At 46.7% G+C, this 20,554-nt stretch overlaps 1 protein-coding gene across 4 annotated transcripts in view; it reads right to left on the bottom strand.

Annotated features, from left to right (window-relative positions):
• Myo5b (myosin VB) overlaps positions 1 to 19,900 on the bottom strand; it is a 300,504-nt gene extending 280,604 nt beyond the window's left edge. For all 4 annotated transcript variants that reach the window (XM_060377047.1, XM_060377045.1, XM_060377046.1 and 1 more), the window contains exon 1: positions 19,655 to 19,900. In XM_060377047.1, coding sequence (XP_060233030.1) covers positions 19,655 to 19,681 — 27 coding nt within the window. In that variant the 5' untranslated portion in view covers positions 19,682 to 19,900. The remainder of the gene's footprint in view (positions 1 to 19,654) is intronic.
• Positions 19,901 to 20,554: the final 654 nt, after the last annotated feature.

Consider the following 20,554-nt stretch of genomic DNA (forward strand, 5'->3'; position numbering starts at 1 on the left):
TTCATGGATAGAAGACTGCCACTCCCTTCTGTTGTTACAAAAAAAAAAAAAAAAAGCAACAGCAAAAATTTGACAGAAACATTCCCGTGTTTCAGAGACATGATGGCCCAGCCCAGAAGATACAAGAACATTTCTGGCCAGCAACGGACAGTGAGGACAGTCTCTGTTGGCACCTCAGCACTTACAGCAGGCCTCTCGGTGCCAGCCTGGCAGCCATACCACCTACAATGCCACCTCTGAACCACCTCTACACTCTTGGCCGCAGTAACTTTGAGAACAGCATCAGCAATGAGCAGCAGCTGCTTTGTTGCTGAGGCATCACGCTGTATCCTTCTCAGCACAACTGATTTTTATGGCCATAGTAGCTCCCATGGGGCTAGTATTTAACTTCACTCCCACCCTCAACACTACTAAAGTAAAGCCTATTGTTTCCACTTAACACACAGGAAAAGGCAGAGAAATGCCTTGCTTGCCCAATGTCTCAGCGAAGAAATAGAATACATGGAAAGCCCTAGTGGTCAGGACTCCCACACTCCCAAGTTTCTTTTTCTTACATGAAGGGTACCACTAATAACACCAAGCTTTTAACATTCCCTTCTTGCTTTCTTAGGATTAGAAGACTATTACAAATGGCTAGAACAAGAGGTCCTAAGAATAAGAGTATACTAGAAGAAATACACTATTTCACTCAAGCTTAGAAGAACAAATGGGCAGGAAATTCAGCACACCTCCTTCGCTCTTGCTCATTATCTGTTTCAGGAGCCAAGAGCTACAAACATTGTTCCCTGTAAGTCCACCTCTGTCTCCTTGAGGCTCTCCTTGCAGACTGGCAGCCCTCAGCTGGCATGTCAGACCCCCAAAACTTCACAGAACCCCCACAACTGGATTTCCTGGCCACCAGTTCTACACAGACCTGCTCTTCAAATCTACCAAGTACCAAGTTCTGTAAGAGGCCACACTGGGCCCTTGACATGGGTGTTGCCCTCATGGAGGAGTCAAAAGATAAGGCAATTATGTAAAAGTGGAGAAACACCCAAGAGATAAAGACAAATGCATGCCAGAGGCAGGCGTAGAAGCCCAAGAGGATGTGAGCAAATGCCAAAACCTTGTAATATATGGTCATTTACTGTAAGTGCTCAGACCAGTCAGAGAACAGAATGTCTTAGTCTGGGGTGGTAGGGAGAGTTTATGGAAATGCTCCAATCGGACCTTAGTCTTGAAAGGGAGAATGGAAAAATGGGGAAAGATTATTCCGGGTAGATACAACACGGTTAAGAAAACTTAAGATACTTCAGAAGACAGGAAGATCCTGTCACCCAGCACACTGACAGTCTGGCGATGCTCTGGCCACGGGCTGGCTTCCAGCTGGCACAGCTGGAAGGATGCTTTACCTCCTGTGTCTGGAAGCTTGGAGTTCTAGTAGGTTCCAGTGCGGTTTCAGCCCGGGGCATACAGCTACACAGAAAGGGTTTTATTGAGATTAGTCTTATCAGGAAGTTAAAGCAGAGGGTGCGGATTGTCCTAAAAGGCAACTGATCACTAAAAGCCACTGCCACTCAGCAAGCACCAAGCACTGCCCAGTGTGTTACACCCGTGAAACAAACCAGAAAGAGGACCTCGTTAACAGCCAGACAAACCTAGATTTGGAAAACCCTTCAGCAACAGCACATCTTCCAAGTATTCACTAATATACACACACACACACACACACAGAGAGAGAGAGAGAGAGAGAGAGAGAGAGAGACAGAAAGACAGAGATTGATTGATTAAGAGGCCTGATCATAAGAGTGCTCACAATCTGTAGAACAGACCAAGACACTCATTCTAGCCCCTGCTGTGGAGGGCTGTATTTTTAACACAACACTTGCTAAGATGCCTCCAACATGATACAGGGAAGACGACAAACAGATCAGCCATCCTGGTTCTCTGGTTCCATCCTTCTCATGGTCTAGAAGACAACACATACCGGGTGCAAAGACCGGAGAATCAGTATTCTGAGACATTCTGAACTCTGAACATCACAGTGAGCTAGTTTGGCCAGGGCGAGACTGAAGACTCTCACACTCAGTGTGAGGTATCCCTCATCAAGAATCCTAAGATGACTTAGACAAGTTTGCCAACTACAGTACACTGCTGTGAAGTGAGTCTATACAGCATGGCAGCTGATTTTAAATGTCTACATACCTGTGTGCTGTTCATGTTCCAGGCACTGAAGATGCGGTCATAAAAGTGCTGCTCTCCTGAAATCCTATGCAAGCAATCATCTTAAGAACAGAAAGGGATGCAAAAGAGGGTGATGGATTGAAGAGGTGGCTTAGGAAAAGCCTGAATGGCAAGAAGGAACAGGGCAAAGGCAAGAAGCCTGCAGAGTTCAGCCAACAAGGTAGCAGCTGATTAGATGGAAACAGAAAGTGCTCACCCAAACACTAATGAGCCAGGGTAGACAGGGGCCAGGCTTTACACAGTCTTACAGACCCAAGGAAGGCGGCTTGTCAAAACTGACAATGTGACACTTCAGAAGAGAACCGACTGGAAGGAGACAAAGCCAGCAGCAAGAAACAGTTAAGAGACTCACTCCATTATCCATGCAGGGAGCCTGAGATGCATAGCGAAGAATGGGGAGAGGAAAGAAGCATAAGGACCCAAATCAGGTGAGGTCAAGCCCACAGGAATTGGGGTGGATGTGAAGAAAGGCTCAGGGATGGCACCTGACTCTAAATGCAACTGGATTGTGACACATACTGGGGCAGCAAAAACCGGAGGAGAAACAGACATAGCTACCAACATGCTCATTTCAATGTATTTTTATTGTGAGGAGGAACTCTGAAAATGTCAGTTCTTGCAGGTGGAGCCATTCGACCTCCCCTAACAAATCAGACCACTGGATAATGTTGGGTCAGTCTGATTGCATGAAGGATACCCAGAGGGCTGAGAAGCTGGTTATTTCTGGGTGTGCCTGTGAGAATGTTTCTAGAAGAGATTAGCTGTAGAATCCACAGGGTAAAGAGTCCCTCCTCACCAGGATGGGCAAGCATTTTCCAAACTACCAGGGGCTCAAACAACACAAATGCAGAAGGGCAAATGCACTCTCTCTCATCCTCCCCTCTATCATTTTCTCATTGTTTCTCAGCTGTCATTGCTGGCCCTCAAACATGGGACCTCTTGGTTCTTGGATCTTTGAACTATATCAGTGACTCAAAACCAAAATCTGTATTATTCTAGGTTTTTCCAGATGCATCAAATCAATAGGGCACAGAAGTATACAAAGGGAGGTTATGGCAGCAGCCATGATAACTCATGGGTGGTAGCTCATGCCTGAAACCACAGCATTTGGGAAGCTGGGGTAGGCAGACTGCTTCACGTTTGAGTTCCAAGGTAGAACTACAGAAGGAGTAGTTCTGAATGAGACCTTGTCTCAAAAAATAAAGATAAAAATAAATTTAAAGGGAGATTATAGAAATTACCTCACATGGTTATGGAGAAAATATGCTAATAAAGTAGAAATAATAAGATAAATAGTGATAGGAAACTAATGCGACACAAGCTAGTCAGACTCCAGAAAACACACACACACAAATGTGCCCGGTGATGAGACATCTCTCCTCTAATTCCCAGTAAGATCCAACACCAGGATGTCATAGGCTAGACTCTAACCCAGGGCTGAGTCTCAGTCTATCTTACAGTGCCTCCCAACACATCAGGGTCTTTTCCTGTATCTTCTCTATTCTTTTCACGGCTCATCTGAACAAGAAAAACAAGAACTTAAGAAGCAAAGAAAACAAAAAGTGTATTGTGTGAGGTCTTTACCTTTAAAACTAACACTAGTGTATTTTCTGAAAGGAAAATCAGAAGCCAGCCATTGAGATTTCAAAGGAGCCTCCCCTTTCCCGTGGGACCAGGATTAGGGCAGAATGGTAACATATGAGCTCTTAGTCACTGACACACACCTAAGAAGTGTTAAGTGCCTCTGTTATCTTCCCTCAGTTACCTGGTGCACTCAGTTAACCTGGTGCTGCTACAGGAGCAGGTGTCTGACCTTAAACACCAGTTCCTAGAAGAACACACTTATGCCAGGGCTCTGGATCAAGTGACAGAGTAGCAAGAGGACTCAGAGAAGCCAATCATGCCAGTCCATCAACACATCCATGACTCACCATTAATGAGGTGCTTGAACTAGAGCTAGACAATTTTCAGGACATGTCAGGGAACAGACATCATAAGGCAAGCCAGGGCCTGGATGAATTTCAGTTACCGTTCATCCAGGATCAACTGTGAGGACCAGCCTTACCTGTGCAGAACTCCTATCTGCCTCTAAACCTTTACTCCCCTCTATCACCACTACACCTCAGCTCTACCTCTCTAGTGCCCTCTTACACTTACCCCATTCCTGTCTACATCCAAACACACAACCTTCATGTGGCTTCACCCTAAAATGGGTAACAAGTGGGCTTTTCATGTTTCTTTCTATAGCCAAGCACTAAATAAGTACCAACACACAACGCGAAATCAATCACATTTACTGTTATACTAAATCAACAAAGACTTTATAATTCCCACTCTTAAAATCAAGTAACTTGTAAACCTATTCCTCTAAGAAATGGTCTTGGGTTTTTTTGTTGTTGTTGTTGTTGTTGCTGCTGTGATAAAACACTACGACCAAAATTAATTTAGGGATGAAAAGGTTTATTTCAGTTTATGACTCTAAAGGCATGCACTCCATCACTGAGGGAAGTCAGGGCAGGAACTGAAGCAGAGGCCATGGAGCAATGCTCTTGTTGCCCTGCTTCCCCATGGCTCGCTCAGTCAGCTTCCTCACAAAACTCAGGGCCACCTTCCAAGGGGTGGTCACTTATTAATCACACAGCAACAATTAGTCAAGAAAATGCATTTTCCTCAATTGGGGATCCCTCTTCCTAGGTATGTTTAGGTGTATGTCAAAGCTGACAAAATGTACCAGGACAAACAGAAACCATAAAATCTGTTCTTTAAGTTTTGATGGGTTAAGTAGACTCTCAAGAACAGTATTATTTTTCTAACACTTAATTAAAATTTCTCTTTTTCTTAGTTTGATGCTCTTTCCCAAAAAGAAGTTCTAGCCACCCTTCCAATAGGAAAGAGGTATCAAGGAGTCAAATTCCTAGTCAAGGGCATCCCTGCTACAGCATAACCTGCTCAATACATGACAAGAGGACATTCTCGCACATAAATCAGCCATTGTAATCCCTGGAACAACCAGGGTCTAAGCGACCACACACTTCCACACTCAGCTAAATCTACTGCACCACAACATACACCCATTGCTTACCATCCCACTCTTTGGAAATTGAGAAGCAAGTAGATCTCCCATGACAGCACAGTGGCAATAAACCTTGTGTTTGTTTGGGATCTGTGGCAGAGTTTTCCTATGTAGCCCAGGCTGACCTTGAACTCAAGACCCTCCTGCTGCAGCCTTCCAATTGCCATCATACTTAGGAAGACTGCATCTCCCTTTCCCTGGTCATCTGTGTATATTGTGGTGACACCTCCCTGCTCTGAGAATCTATCTTTAAAGGGGCTACATGTATTGATGCATCCTTAAAATGTATCACTGAAAGCTGAGAATAGTAACGAACTATGAGGGCTGTTGCAGGAGGACTGGGAAATCAAAGGCAGCCTAGGCTATATGATTAGACAGATCTAAAAAGAACTCAGTGGAAATCATCCATATCTTACTTGTATGCTCAGTAGTGGGATAAATTTAAAATCAACAGTACAGCAAAAGCCACAGAGCACCAAAATTCTCCTTGGAAATCTCTAGTTACAACCATTACAGCAAAAGGTCTTCCTTTCAAGATGCTTCGGGCTGCAGGGAAACGGATTTCCTTTCTCCAGTCATTCTCACTCCTGTGGCATATCCTCAGTGTGCAGACTGATTCAACTAAAGCCACTGCTTGTGTTTGATTGGTTTATTGTTTTCCTCTGCTTTGGGGGTGCAGGGGCTATTTATGTTTACCTACCTGCATTTCTGAAATCTTGACATATCATGAGCCAGCATTACCCAAGCCATATCATCATTGTTATTTAGTTCTCATCAAAAGACATTTATTGCGGTGGAGGGTGTTCCCTTCAAGTTCATCCTCTCTTTTATACCTGTCTTCCTATGGAAGCCAATGCTCTTGACAAAAGCCACCACTGGCCAGAGTCCACACAAGGATCTTTGTAGAACTTCCCTTCTGTAGTCTTACTCCTACAAAACTTTGTCTAGATAATAAAATGGAGGTCATAAGGAGGTTAATGTGATAGCAATCTTACTCCAGTACATAAAATCAATAGCACTATCCTTTTCTAAAGTCTGCACAAATTTAAGCAACTAATTTTTTGCCTATAAGACAAGTGTGCATTCCTGAACATCATTTATCATCCGGGTTTTAAAAAAAAAATCATTGGTAGATATTTCTCCCCCTGCATCTTTCTGGTTATATCTGAAGACATCTTGAGCCATGTTGCACTGGAACTACATTTTGCTGTCAAGGATGAAAAGAGTGCAGTTTTATAAGGAAGATGGTGAAAGGGCTTTGAAAGGACTTAGATACATCTGTTCAAAACAATATCAAACACTAAACTAATTACATGAGGTAGCCGTCCTTATTTTGCAGAAACAAGACCACCTTGCCTCCTATACCAAATGGCACTGAGTCATCTCTTTCTTATAGAAAGCTCAAGCTAAGACCATCCAAGATGGCAAAAGGCATAGTCCCAAACATCAGAGGCAGTCCTGAATAGACCCATGCAAATAGTCTCTCATACTTTGAATATTGCTCTGTTTTTGCTCTGGAGGAATCATTTCTAAAACTGTGTAAGCTTTTATAACAGTGTATAAATATTTTTTACATTTGGATTTTTATATGTACTCATCTTTGCCTTTTCTTAAAAAGCATGGTAGTTTGTGAAAATTATTATTTGGTGTCAGTATCTAATGTTCTCACAGTCTTGAGGAACTGCACAAAATTTCAGTTTTGTCCCATTCATCCCATTCAATCAAGCTGTCTTCTACAAGTCTGTCTCTCTTAAGACGGTCTAGGTCCAGGCCCAGGCTAGGGAAGGAACAGCTTCCCAGGCTAATGCGAACCCCATTCCAGTGAGCTCTTTTGAACAGCTCTGAAGACTGAAAGCCCGCTAGTGATCTTGATTGCACCACCCACTTAACTGCAGCTCATGACAGAAGGCCCATGTGGAGGCAGCAGAAGCATGCTAAGGCCCAGAGGGTTAGGCAGGAATGACAGGCCACCAAGGACAGGAGGACAACAGAAAGAGAACTGATGAGTGCCATGACAGCCACGCTCAGTGACTCTCCCGCTAAAAGGACATATATCCCACCTTGTCATCTCTGAAGAAGACACTACAGGATGTCTCCATCATACACTACTCCTGGACCGCATTTATGACTGTCACAGTGGGAACAAGGACTAAGCTTTGCCTTTCGCAGCCCAGTGCTTACGGTCAAGTAGAATCTCATGGGTAGGTCTAGCACACAACACTGTCCAGCCCACTGAAGCCAATTAAGATATCTCAGCTGTGGCACTAAGGCTGTGGCATGTACTGTGGTCATCAGAGCTTTGCACTCTCCACAGTATATCACCAAGGACACAACCCAAACTGGGATGAAGTCAAATCTACTTCCCACCCATTCAATCAGGTATCAAGTCAGAGGGTACAGTAAGGAGCACTGTCAGAACTTCCTTGGGTTGGTGCTATAATCTAACCATCATTTCTTACAATAACTCAAAAGCTCTAGCCTCTTAGCATGTCTACCTTACACAGTAAATTAACAGAAAAACTTCAGATGCATAAATGTAGCTCCGCAGGGAAGCACAACCAGTGCAAATCACAGAAAGGACAAGGTGAGGTTTTAAGTTCTAGCACTGAGCCAAGTGTTTGCTCTTATTGCATGAGATAAAGTGGGAAACACTGAGAGCCTCAATCATGTGGGTGGCACTCAGCTACAGCGGTTCACGTGACAGCTGCTATTGTTCCAAGTACCTGGGTGTTACTTACAGCTGCAGACTCTTCATTATTCACTGGCCAGCACTGAGGCAGTTTCCAATTCCTGAGATGGTTCCCCTGCAACCTGAGCACAGTTCAGACAGATGCCCTCGGCACTCGCCCCAGGGAATGAGGGCTCTCATGGCTGAGCACTGTGCAACCCCCGCAGCCTGGTGAGTGGGGTTTGGTGACATACTGCCAGTCACATTTCAGAGATATTAGCACAGTGGATGATCCTGGGGTGTTCGTTAGGGATGGAGTGCAAGAAGTTACGGAATGTGAGTTAAAGGATGAGGGAAAAAACAACCAGAGACCACGGAGGTGATGAAGGACCCTTTTAGATGACAAGATGGACAAACCCAAGAAAAAAAGGGCTGGACTCGTGTGTAGTGACAAATGGGGGGGAACGGCATTAGTTCTGTGGGGCAACGGCAGGTCACAGCTCCTCTTCCAGACATAGAACATCTGCAGCATCTAGAGTAGAGACAGACCAGGTCTGAAACTAAGGCAGACAGATAGGAGTTCCGTAAGCAAGCGTGGCCTTTTTAAGAAATACTTCCGCCCAGGACCCATCTCCCACATCCTATTCTGTTCTTCATTTACTTTCTGGATAACACTGATATGCCCAACTAGAAAACCATGTCCCAGGTGCCAGCAGCACACCCTTGCTTCTTGATAGAGGAACACAGTTTTCCATCTTAGTCTTATCTCAGGGAGCTCCTTGGGCCAAAGAGGGCTGGGAAGGCAAGCCACGTGGACCAGAGGTCCAACCTACTCATAAGCAGCCAATCAAGAAGGCTCTCTCGGCTGAGCAAAAGGCTCCTCAGTAGAGCACAAGTCTCTGGGTCTTTCATGACATCCACAGCAGTGAATAATGGACCTATCCTAGAGATTCAGACTCAGTCCATGGCCAAAGCAAGCAGGCATGAAAAGAGGGCAGAGTATCACATCCCATCTATCACTTACGGAAGGAAATGTACCCTTCCCTGCTGACATGGTAATCAGGTGCCCAGAGCCATGGCATACTGAGAATTCTGGGTCCTCAATACTGGCTATTAGGCCCATCCGTAAGAGACCCCCATCAATCCTAATGCTTTAGGCTTCCTAAGAGTAGGGCTTATATCTTGAAGTGCCCTTATATCTCAAATACCTAGGTGCTAAGAGGGACCATGGTCAGTCTGTTCTCTGTTGCTATGATCAGGTATGACTGGAGGAAGAAAGGATTTACCCCTGGTTACAGTACACCGTGCTGGAGAGTCACAGCAGGATCTTGCAGCAGAAGCATGGATAAACACTGTCTGCTTGGGTAGCTTTCTTTCACGGCCCAGGACCACCTCGCTATCCACAGTGGCCCTCCTACATCAATTAATTACTAAGACCATTTCCTGCAGATCTGTCCACAGGCCATTCTGATCTGAGGAATTCCTCAACTGAGACTTCCGTCTCAGGTGACTACAGGCTAAGTCAAGTTGACAGTTAAATCTAACCAGGACAGTTACGTCCCTGTGAGCAGCTCTTCTCAGCACAAAGGTGGCTCACTTCACTGCATGCTACAGTTTGAGTGACTGTCAGGCCTCAAAGCCAGAAGTCTGTGTGCTCTGCATTCCTGAAAGGAGGCAAGCACATTATAAACCCCAGAGCTTCTCCATGACACTGGTGTTTTGAAAGGTTAAGGCACACAGCTGAAGACTGGCCACCCAGCACATAGTGGATAAACATCCAAAGCTCTCAGCCCAGCCCCCTTTGGGTATTGAATGACCGTTTCAAAGAGGTCCCTATCAGACTATCAAAAAATACAAATATTTACATTATGATTCATAGCAGTAGCAAAATTATGAAATAGCAACAAAAATAATGTTATAGCTGGGCAGTGGTAGCACACGCCTTTAATCCCAGCACTCGGGAGGCAGAGGCAGACGGATCTCTGTCAGTTTGATGCCAGCCTGGTCTACAAAGAGTGCAGGATAGCCAAGGCTACACAGAGAAACCTTGTCTTGAAAAACCAAAAAACAAAAAACAAAAAAAAATGTTAGGACTGGGGTCACCACAACATGAGGAACTGTAGTAAAGGTCACAAGCATTAGGAAGGTTGAAAACACTGCCCTAGACTTCAGTTTTTCTAACAACGTGGCCATCTTCTAAAGACGTGACATCACCACCTAAGAGTTCACCTGTTACTTTATACCAAAAACCTCTGAAGGTTTTTATTCATGTCTCATTGAAACCTAGACGTTAAGCTTAAGATCACTAGGCTGCTGAGGAATCAGAATTCAGACCCTGGTTTGGACCATTTAAAGATTGCACAAAATGTATACTATGTTTTTGTCTGTCCTCCTCATTCCACCCCAGGGTACTTTTTACAATTGTAATAATAGATACAAAATATACAGTATCACCATTTTTAGGGGCAAAATTCAGTGGCATTTACATAGTCTAAAACTGTTAATATCTATACCCTTCATGCTCTCCTTGCAAAATTGAAATTGTAAACCCATTAAACTCTCCCCTCCCCTCCCAGGGACCAACCACCATTCTACTTTGTCTCTGTGTCTATGACTATTCTTGATGCCTCGCATACTACGCTGAATCAGGCAGTGTTCATCTTTTTATAACTGGCTTAGTCCACTTTACAGTATGCCCCCAAAGCACATCTTGGTGCAGATGTGTCAAAATTCTGTTTCTATTCCTGATTATATTCCGTTGTATCTGTATGCTGCATCTTGTCATCCTGTTTGTCCTTATAAATGACACCTGAGTGGCTTCCTATGGCCAGTGTGACTAATGCTGTTGTATATCCTTTCTCATTTTACTGTTACTCAGGTTCACTAACAAACACCCTGCCTGGCACAGCAAGGATATTCCTTCATCTTTCCAAAGACCATCCTGGGGTACTAGGTAGAAGGACCTTCTGTTTGATTTTAAATTCATGAGGAACTTATTAATGCTGTCGTACCTGCTATAATATGTAGGTAATGACATGACACTGCGTTAAGTTACTTGCGTTTAGATATAAATTTAAGTGAACCATTAATCAATGGGACAATAAAATTCTGAGTTTCTAAATCTGAGTGAATAGAGCATAACTGCTACATCCAGAGGAGGGCTCCCCAACCATCTGGTGTGCTCTGTGGTTATCGGATACCGAGCACATTCAAAGTGACAGTGACTCCAGAATAGAAGCTAGCAAGAAGCCATACAAAACAGCCATCCAGGGCCAGCACGAAGGCTCAGTGGATAAAGCATTTGCCGATAATCCTGAAAACCTAAGCTTTTTCCCCAGAACCCAAATAAAGATGCAAGAGAAGAGAACTCCACACAGTTGTCCTCTGACTCCACTCAAGGGTCAACCCCCACCACAGAAACCCACAAAAGTAATAAATGTAAGAAAGTAACCCCTAGAGTAACACATAACTATAATGGCAGACCCTCAGCCGCAGATCCCTGCCCTGGCCAGTTTATTTTTAAATACCTTTTCACAAATTCTAGAGACAAAGTGTGTCATTCGAGCATGACGGCTCTGCCCCCAGAGAGGAGACTCTAAAGGATGTGTCGCCAGGTGTGAAGCCGGCCTCAGTGGCAGAATTAGAGAGCTGCATCTTCCACTTCTACCCTCAGCAGCCATCCTCAGAGAAAAATTTATTCAGATGTGTGGGATCTAGCATCCCGGTCACAAAAATCGCATTTTAAAAGCATTGTTGTAATGGAAGTTTTGGTGTCTTTTTAAACTCAGTTATGCTATGTAAATGTTTTTGTTTTCATCCCAAGTTGTGGTTTTCTGTCACAAAGAGAAGTTCCCTCAACGAGGGGCCACGATTACACTTATCTGTAGTTGGTTTACATTTAAGTAGCGAATGATGTGCACTGATAGAACAAGCTCCGGTGAACACACCGGCCAGATTCCTAGATCGCCAACAGTCCCACCCTTCTTCCTGCTCTCATGCCACCTCTGTTCCCAAACACTCTACACTTCCCCTTTTCCTCATGTCCTCATAATTTTACCACGTGCCTGTCCTTTAATAATATTTTCCATTTTGCTTCAAAACTCAATATTCGTTCTCTGAAGCACCTTGAACGATGCTGACATCACAGAAAATGAGGTAACATGACTTACTGATGCATCACCTGGCTGGCTGTAGCTACACTGACGATAGAGCTGGGCAGATGGGGAAACAAAGATAAAGCAGTCTGGAGCGAATAGTCGGTGTGCCAAGATAAATATAGCACAATTTACCATTTCAGAAATTTTCCCCTCTCACCTTCACTGTGATACCCAGTACCCAGGTCACATTATGAAGAGATTCAACATTCTATCATCCTTTTCCCTTCTCTGTTCAGAGAGTCTGGTCTCTAACTTAGGGGACCTGAACATCTGGGCAGCAAAGTCATAGTCAGGACTTTGAACTTCATGCAGAAGGTTCTCACTGTGTTCTTTCTCGTTTTATGATCTCATGTCGTAGCACATTGGAGTTCTATAATGGCAGAAACTGTCAAAATCATTAACTTTTCAGCAATGATGACAAAAATTAAAGAGTCTATGTCATAAGTAGAATTATGGGAACAATTCTTATTGTTCAAAGAAAGGCAATAAGCTGGGTGCAGTAGCGTTTGCCGATAGTCCATGAGTTCAGGGTTAGCCTGGAAAACAAAGCAAGACCCCAATGCAAGGAGGGAAAAAAACAGGGGCAATGAACTAATGCTATACACAAGAATACTCATGGAAGTTCTCTCCTCACATACTAAAGGAGCTTTGTCTGAAATGGATCGAACCTTGCAACTTCCATGAAGAGTGCATGCGCACATCAAACATCTGTTGGCCAACAGGCAGGCAGCGGGGCACACCCTCAAGCACCTAGAAACCTTTGACTACGTGGATGGGTAGAAGTGGTTTCCAGGAGTTTCTAGAGACTATAATATACAAATCATGTTCCAGGTGCAGCACTGAAAACAGTAGAGCAGTGGGCAAAAACCTCTGCTTTAGACACCCAACAAAAGCCCAGGATCCCTCACTTATCAAACAGGGATGCTACAAATGCCTGCATCTCAATGCTGTAGAATGAGCTAATGCACAGTGCAAAGATGGGGCAGAAAAGTGCTCAGTAACAGCTCTCAGAACCAGTGATTTTTCCCCCCAAAGACATGAATCAGAACAAATTAAGTACATGCCACAGTGCTGTCTTTAATATTTTTGATGCAGAATACTCTAGTTTCTATGTTTTCTTCTAGGACAAAGTCATTTAGCAAAAGCATCTAGGAAACAATATAAACAGAAAAATGAGGAAAAGTGTTTGTGAACATCAAGCATATGAAAAGATGTTCAGCCTTCCAACAAAAGTGAACTTTTAGACATAAAACTTAAAGATCTAAAAAGAGTGGTGACCAGAGCTTGGAAGGATGGAAAAACAGATGTAGGATGCTGGCCCCATGAATAATGACTACAGAGTGTATGCCAACCATTTCACCTTCAACAACATTATCTTAAAATATGGGATATATTACAAGAACTTCCTGCAATGCAGTATTAGCTTTAATGTTCATCAAAATGAGAACAGTTTAAAAGGTCTACTGTAAGGTGTGGTGGTTTGAAGAAGAATGGCCCCTGTGGGCTCATTGCTTAGCCATCAGGGAGTGGCACCACGTGAGGATCAGGAGATAAAGGAGGTACAGCATTGCTGGAGAACGTGTGTCACTGGGGGTGGGCTTCAAGGCTTCAAAAAGCCCATTCCAAGCCCCAAATCTCTCTCTGGATGTAGCACTCTCAGCTCCTCCTCCAGCACCATGGCTGCCTGCTCCCTGCCATGAGGACAATGGACTAAACCTCTAAAGCTAGACGCTATCACCAATTAAACGGTTTTCTTTTGTAAGAGTTGTTGTGGGTTATGGTGTCTCTTCACAACAGAACAGTGACTATGACAGAAGTTGGTACAGGAGTGGAGTATTGCTGTGGCAGGCCTGGCCATGCTGCTTGATGGTGGAATGTGAACTCTGGGACTCTGGGACTCTGGATCAGGAAAGCAATTGAACCACTCAGCAGGGCTCAATGGGGCATACTTTAGGAGTAAGGAAGACAATGCTGCTGAGAGCAATGTAGATTCCGATGGCCCAGCTCAATGTTAGTATGTGGCCCAGAGACTGTTCTTGTGAGATTTTGGTAAAGAATGTGTCTCCTTCCTGTCCTTGTCCAAAAAGATATTTAGCTGAGGCTAAACTAAAGGGTTTTGGATTAATGGCGTTGTGAAGATTTCAAGACAGCCTAGTGTTGACTCTGTAGCGTGGTTATTAGTGGTCACTCTTAGGCAGATCTATAATGAAATGGAGCAAGGGAGACAAAAAAAAAATACAAAATGTATAGTTTGAGGAGGAAAGGAGCACCGGAAAGTGTAACAGAGCTACTAAGTCCAGTGCTAAAGGAGAGTTACAAAAAAAAAAATTAAAGAAAAGCCTGATAAATGGTGGTGACCTCAGGGCAAGACCCCATCCAGCTAAGCTTCCAACTTGTGAAAGGAAGTGTTTAAAAAGCTTAAGCTGCTAAGAAAACGAAACAGAAATCTAGTGAAGATGTGTTTGAACAAGGAGCCATGTTCCAGCCCCAGCAAGCAGAAACACTTGGCAGCTTCAGCCATGCGGTTCTGGGTTTAGAGTCAAGTATATAAGAAAGAAGTTACGGAATTTTCTTCTATGATTAAGAAAGCCCACTCAGGCCAAGTGTGTAGCAGGGGTGTCCCTGCATGGAAGCTCAGACAGGCCATGTGTGAACCTGTGAAGGTGAAGCCTGGATTGATTTTAAGACCTAAGATGTTCAAGGTGCCAGAGTCATGGATCGACACCTGCCAAGGAAAGATGAAGACCAGGTATGGAACCAGCCCACAAGAGAGAAGTGTGTTGTAGTCAACAAAGCTGAGAAGAGTTGGAAACTTGAAGAACACTTTGACATCACACACGGAGATGCAGGGTTTGGAGTTTGCCCTGCTGGCTTTCAGTCCAGCTTTGGTTCAGTATTTGCTCTCTATGGTCCCTTTCCTTCCTTTTGTAATGATAATGTATGTCCTGTGCCATTGTGTGTTGGAAGTATATGATCTGCTTTTAATTTTGATTTACAGGGGATTACAGTTAAGAGATTGTCTTGAGACTTTGGACTCTGGACTTTTAAATGGTGTGGAGCTGATATAGACTATGTTATAGTCTAAGTTACAGACTTTTGAAGTTGGACTGAATGCATTTCTGCATTATGATATGGCTACAAGCTGCTGGAGGAACAGGGAGTGGAAAGTTGTGGTTTGAATAAGAATGGCCGCTATAGGCTTATAGATTTAGTCATCAGAGAGTAGCACTATGAAGAGGTGGGTTGCTGGGCTAGGTGTGACCTTACTGGAGTAACTGTGTCAGTGGAGGTTTCAAAGCTTTGAGGTTTCAAGGGTCTAAACCAGGCCCAGGGTCTCTCCTTCCTGCTGCCTTTGGACTGGATATAGAACTCTCAGCTCCTCCTCCAGCACCATGTCTGTCTGCATGCCACCATGCTCCCCACCATAACAGACTAAACCTCTGAAACTGTAAGCCAGTCCCAATGAAATGCTTTCTTTTCTAAGAGTAGTCAGCACACCTAGCACCCATATCTTAGTTTTTAAGCTCAGTTCTGTGTGTGTGTGTGTGTGTGTGTGTGTGTGTGTGTGTGTGGTGTTTCATTTTTCAAGACAGAGTTTCTCTGTGTAGCCCTGGATGTCCTAGAAGTCGCTCTGTAGACCAGGCTGGCCTCGAACTCAAAGATTCACCTGCCTCTGCCTCTCAAGTGCTGGGATTACAGGTGTGTGAATAGCACCTGCTACGGAGACCTTTCACAGTCTGAGACACAGTCTCTCTTCTGAATGACGGACAACACAGAGAGGACAGGAGTAAAGACTGAATCGCCCATCCTTCCAGTGGGGAGGGCGAGTACAGTGAGAGCGGGTGGACCAGAATTCAGCAAAACCGATTTACTCGAGACAAGTGAAAGCTAGATCACAGGACTTCCGTTTTACCAAGGAGGCATTCCAACGTGAACTCTTAGTAAAAGCTCCTGGCTCTAAGCTGACACTCACAAGGTGCAAACTCCTGGCAGCACTCAGAAGGCTGGAGCTGAGGTGTTGTTCAGTGGGAGAGCTCCTGTGTAGCACAGGCAAGGCCCTGGATCCCTCCCCCAGTCCTGAAGAAAAACTACTAAAAAGTGGTGTTTACATTTTGTATCCAGAATGGTCCTCTATAGGTTGTAGTCAGTGTGGGGGAAAGCTATGTCTAGTTTAACACCATTCTGTCTCCTTGCAATCATCAGATCCTATCTCCCGTGCCAGGACAGGCTTGGGCTTCCTTCTGGGACCTCTACAAATCAAGCCCACATTGCCTTTTCTCCAAATAACATGTCATTTGGAGAGCTCAGAGCCCATCGTCTACTCCACCTCTCTCTGAAGACTCAATGAAGGTGACTCACCTTGATGTCACTCTGAAAGGGCTGGCTCTAACTGATTTTCTTTTTCCATCCTCACTACAAAGAAAGCAATCCCTCAAAGGTAAGGGGCTGGGTAGTCTAAAAATAGGAGTGTCTTTGTTAATGAGAAGTGCCCTTCACCAGTGAGAAAAATCAATAATATCAACACATATACACACGTATGAGCCTAAAATTGAAGAGAAAAAAAAGGGTGTGTGTGTGAGGGAATCTGAGTAACTAGAAATGATACTAATACACTCAGTTACTACCCAGAACTACTTAATGTCCACAGGCCATGTACATCTTACAAAATGTTTTGTACTCCAATAACATTTCCCAACTAAGGCAATCAGAATGATTAAAAAAGGGTTACAAAACTCCTATCCCACACATTTAAAAATACTGTTAGCAGACCAGATAATTATTTCCATCATGCATAATACATTAAAGTGTGTGTGTGTCCACCCAGTGGTTGACACATTAGGAAAGCCCAGGGGTAGGTTAAAAATAAAAGGGAACATCAGAGACTTCAGCAATACAACAAAATGAACAAACCATCTCCCTGAGAAACAGTGTATCTGAGCAGCAGGCGCTGTGTCTCTATGTAACTTATGGCTCACACTCAGAATCCTGCCTAGCAAGTAGGGTTACAATGGGTAGGAAGCAGCCCAGCCCAGCTGCTTCTCAGATTGAACTGCCAGAGAGAGTGATGACAGCCCAGCATAAGAGACCTGGAAGCTACCCAGGTGTAGTGATGCACGCCTTTAGTCCCAGCGCTCAGGGAGCAGAGGCAGGTGCCTGTTGAGTTCGAGGCCAGCCTGGTCTACACAGTGATTTCCAGGACAGCCAGAGCTACATAGGGAGACCCAGTCTCCAAAACAAAAAGAACCCTGGAGGCTAGTGCTTAGCCACAGAAAATCTCCTTGACTTAAGGTTCAAGAACTTAACAATAACTGAGAGCCAAAAAACCCCACTAATGGCAGACTCTGTTCCTTTTCCTTTAATTATACCAAACCCTCACACCAAAGAACATACCTAGCTTCTTAATTAGTTCTTCCGGAACCTGTGGTTTTGTCCATAGCCGGATAACTAAAAAGTACACTTGAAACACTTCAAGTTCAGACTCCCGCTAACTCTCCATCCCTAGCAGTATGCAACAGATCCACTTCTAACTAAAAAACTCAGACTGTTTCCCCTTCAAGTGATCTGCTTGAAAAGCAATCCAGTATAAATGTTTTGTTCTTCAAAACTAGATCTCCAAAAACTCAAGTGTATCCAGTAAGTCGTTAGCAGCATAACGCAGGAATTAAGTACTGTCCGCTCAGGCGCTTCAGGATGTGCGAGCCGCGTGCTCAGATCTCCTGGACTCGCTGCTGCTCCACACACTGTCACGGAACACAGCCTCGGTTCTGAACACTCCATCCTGCTCGGGTTGTTAGTCCCTGCTTCACTGGTTTCCAGCCTCCAGACCAGGCTCCGGGCAAGCCTCTCAGCGCCAGAGCTGCACGCTGGAACTCTATAAAGGTTCCTCCCCAAACGCCCACGGGTAAAAGAGGTGGGGTTCATTTCCCAAGCAGCCGGTGTTACTAAAGAGCTCCAGCGCAGGCTCGCACCTTCTCCACCCCTCTCACAGAGACTGGTACTTTTCCTAATTTGGGGTCCCTGGTAGATGCAGAGGCTATTCAAAGCAACCCAGGACAGGCCCCCAACCAGCGACCCCCTCCTTCAAAACTGCCGGAGGAGCGGTAGCCCTTGCTGACCCTGACCAGGTCTGGAGAAAGAAGAGAATTAAATTTCAAACTATGATGTGCGGTGAGCCCACGGAGCTGAAGGGCTCCCCCATGCGCTGGACCCAGCTGGCAATCCCCAGGTGAGGAGATGCGGAAGTACCTCTTCCTACCCCGCCCAGACCTGTCCACCAGGCCGGTGTAACAGGAATTGCAAACTCACCTACAGGACTGGTGCGTGTGCGCACTCATATCTCCCTGCACAGAGGCATGCAGGCGGGCACTGTCAAACAGGTCCCAGCCCCCGGAAAGGACGAACAAGAAAACCAGACGCTGAGATGTACGGGACAGTTTTTAAAGAAGCAAGGGACGGCTCTCAGCCCCGGACCAGGCAGAAACCAGAAGGGCTAGGGCTTTAGAGCCAACTCCTGGGAAGCGGCCTTAAACTACGGCACCTGCCGCGGAAGACGCTCCCGGTTCCAATCCTGGGCAGCCTCCTCCACCCCCCACCCCCACCCACCCATCCTGACCTTGAATACAACCTCAAAATCGACTCCCCACCCCTGGTCAATAATTACTTCAACCCTCCCCCGCCCAAATACCTGATAACTCCAAAAGGGCTGCCTCAAAATGCATTTCCATTGTTGTCAAACAAGTACGGGCTTCCTGGGGCTGAAGAGATACCTCAGCAGTTAGGAGCACTTACTACATTCCGCTTGAGGCCCTTGCTGAGGCCCCTGGTTCTGTTCCCAGCATCTACACGGTAGCACACCGCCACCTTTAACTCCAGTTCCGGGGGGCCTGACGCCCTCTTCTGGCCTTCTCGGTGCACATACAGATATGCAGGCATAAACACACACTAAAATTTAAAGGAATTTCTATGTATTTACTGCCTACGATCATTAGAAATGATGTCTCTCTACCCACCGCCCTCCCCCTCCTCCAGGCTCCGTGCTCCTACCACCAAGCTGGCTCCTCTTCCCCCTCCACTCCCAAGTTCAGGGTCCCTCTGGTTGCCACACCCCAGAGGGAAGGCGAACTAAGGGGCTCGCGACGCTGCAGAGGACCTGGAAACCGGGTCCACGAAGGAGGAAACGGGGGTCGCAATGCCGGGTGCCTCGGAGGATGCTAGCTACGCCGCCTCCGTGACTCCAGGCTGAGCCTGGGAGACCACGACCAGGAGAGGACGAGGAGTGAAGGGCGAAGTGGAAGGCGGCCACAGCCCCCGCGTGGGACGTCGGGGCGACGCTGTCAGGGGGACTCTGCGGGGCGGCCAGTCGGGGCGGCGCGCTCCCGGAACGCCCAAACTTTCTGCGCCAGCCAAGTTGAGGGGTGCCGGGGACCGAGAGCACACAGACGCCGGCAGGGGCGTCCGGGAAGCCTGGGGAAGGTGGCTCGGAGCGCGCCGCGCCGCACCTGTGTCCCGGGGCCGCGCCGGGCCCGCACTCACCCGGCTGTAGAGCTCGCTGTACGACATGACCCCGCCGGCCCGGCCGGAGCCCCGGGCGCCTGGCGGGACGCTGGCTCCGGGTGCGCGCTGGGGCCCGGCTTCCTCGCTGCCGCCCCGCGATCTCGGGGCTCGGCTGGAGCAATCCTCCCGGACCGGTCCCAGTTCCTCCGCGCTCCTCTCTCGGGTGGACCGACCCGCTGGCGCCGACGCCCGCTCGCTCGCTCCGGCCCGCGCGACCTTTACTCCCAGGGCGGCGGCGGCGGCGGCGGCAGCGCCGGCGGGAGGGCGGGGAGGAGGCGCGCCGCGCTCCCAGCTCAGGTACGGGGAGGAGGCGCGGGCGGGCGCACTGCGAGGGAGGGAGGGAGGGACGGACGGCCCGCGCCTCCCCGCGGGCGGCCGTCGCCGCCTTTAAGCCCTCGGCGCCCCCGCCGCCACCGGGTCCCGGGGCGGGGGGCGGGGCCGGCAGGAGCCCCGGGAGCCGGCACGCGCCGCCCCCTGCTGGCCGCCGGGCGAACGCCGCGCAGGTGCGGCCGGACTGTCGCACCTGCCGCAGCGCGCTGCGCTAACACCTGGGCGGAGGCGGGGCAAAAGTACCGCGGAGACCTTAGGAGAGGGAAGCGGGGAGGAAGCCGTCTGCGGTGGGACGCCCTGTGCTTTTTCTCTCGTTTTGGTATGTTTGTGTTGAACGTTTTCATTAGTATAAACCTAACTGTGGCCGGGCGGTGGTGGCGCACGCCTTTAACCCCAGCAGCAAGATGAAAGTGGCAGAAGCAGAAGGACTTCGGTGAGTTCGGGGCCAGCCTGGTCAACGAGAGCAAGTTCCAAGACAACTAGGGCTACACAGAGAAACCCTGTCTTGAAAAACAGTAAACAAACAGAAGCCTAATCATGTCATAGCTC

The sequence above is a fragment of the Meriones unguiculatus genome, chromosome 2, assembly GCF_030254825.1.
Source record: "Meriones unguiculatus strain TT.TT164.6M chromosome 2, Bangor_MerUng_6.1, whole genome shotgun sequence".
NCBI classification, from domain to species: domain Eukaryota; kingdom Metazoa; phylum Chordata; class Mammalia; order Rodentia; family Muridae; genus Meriones; species Meriones unguiculatus.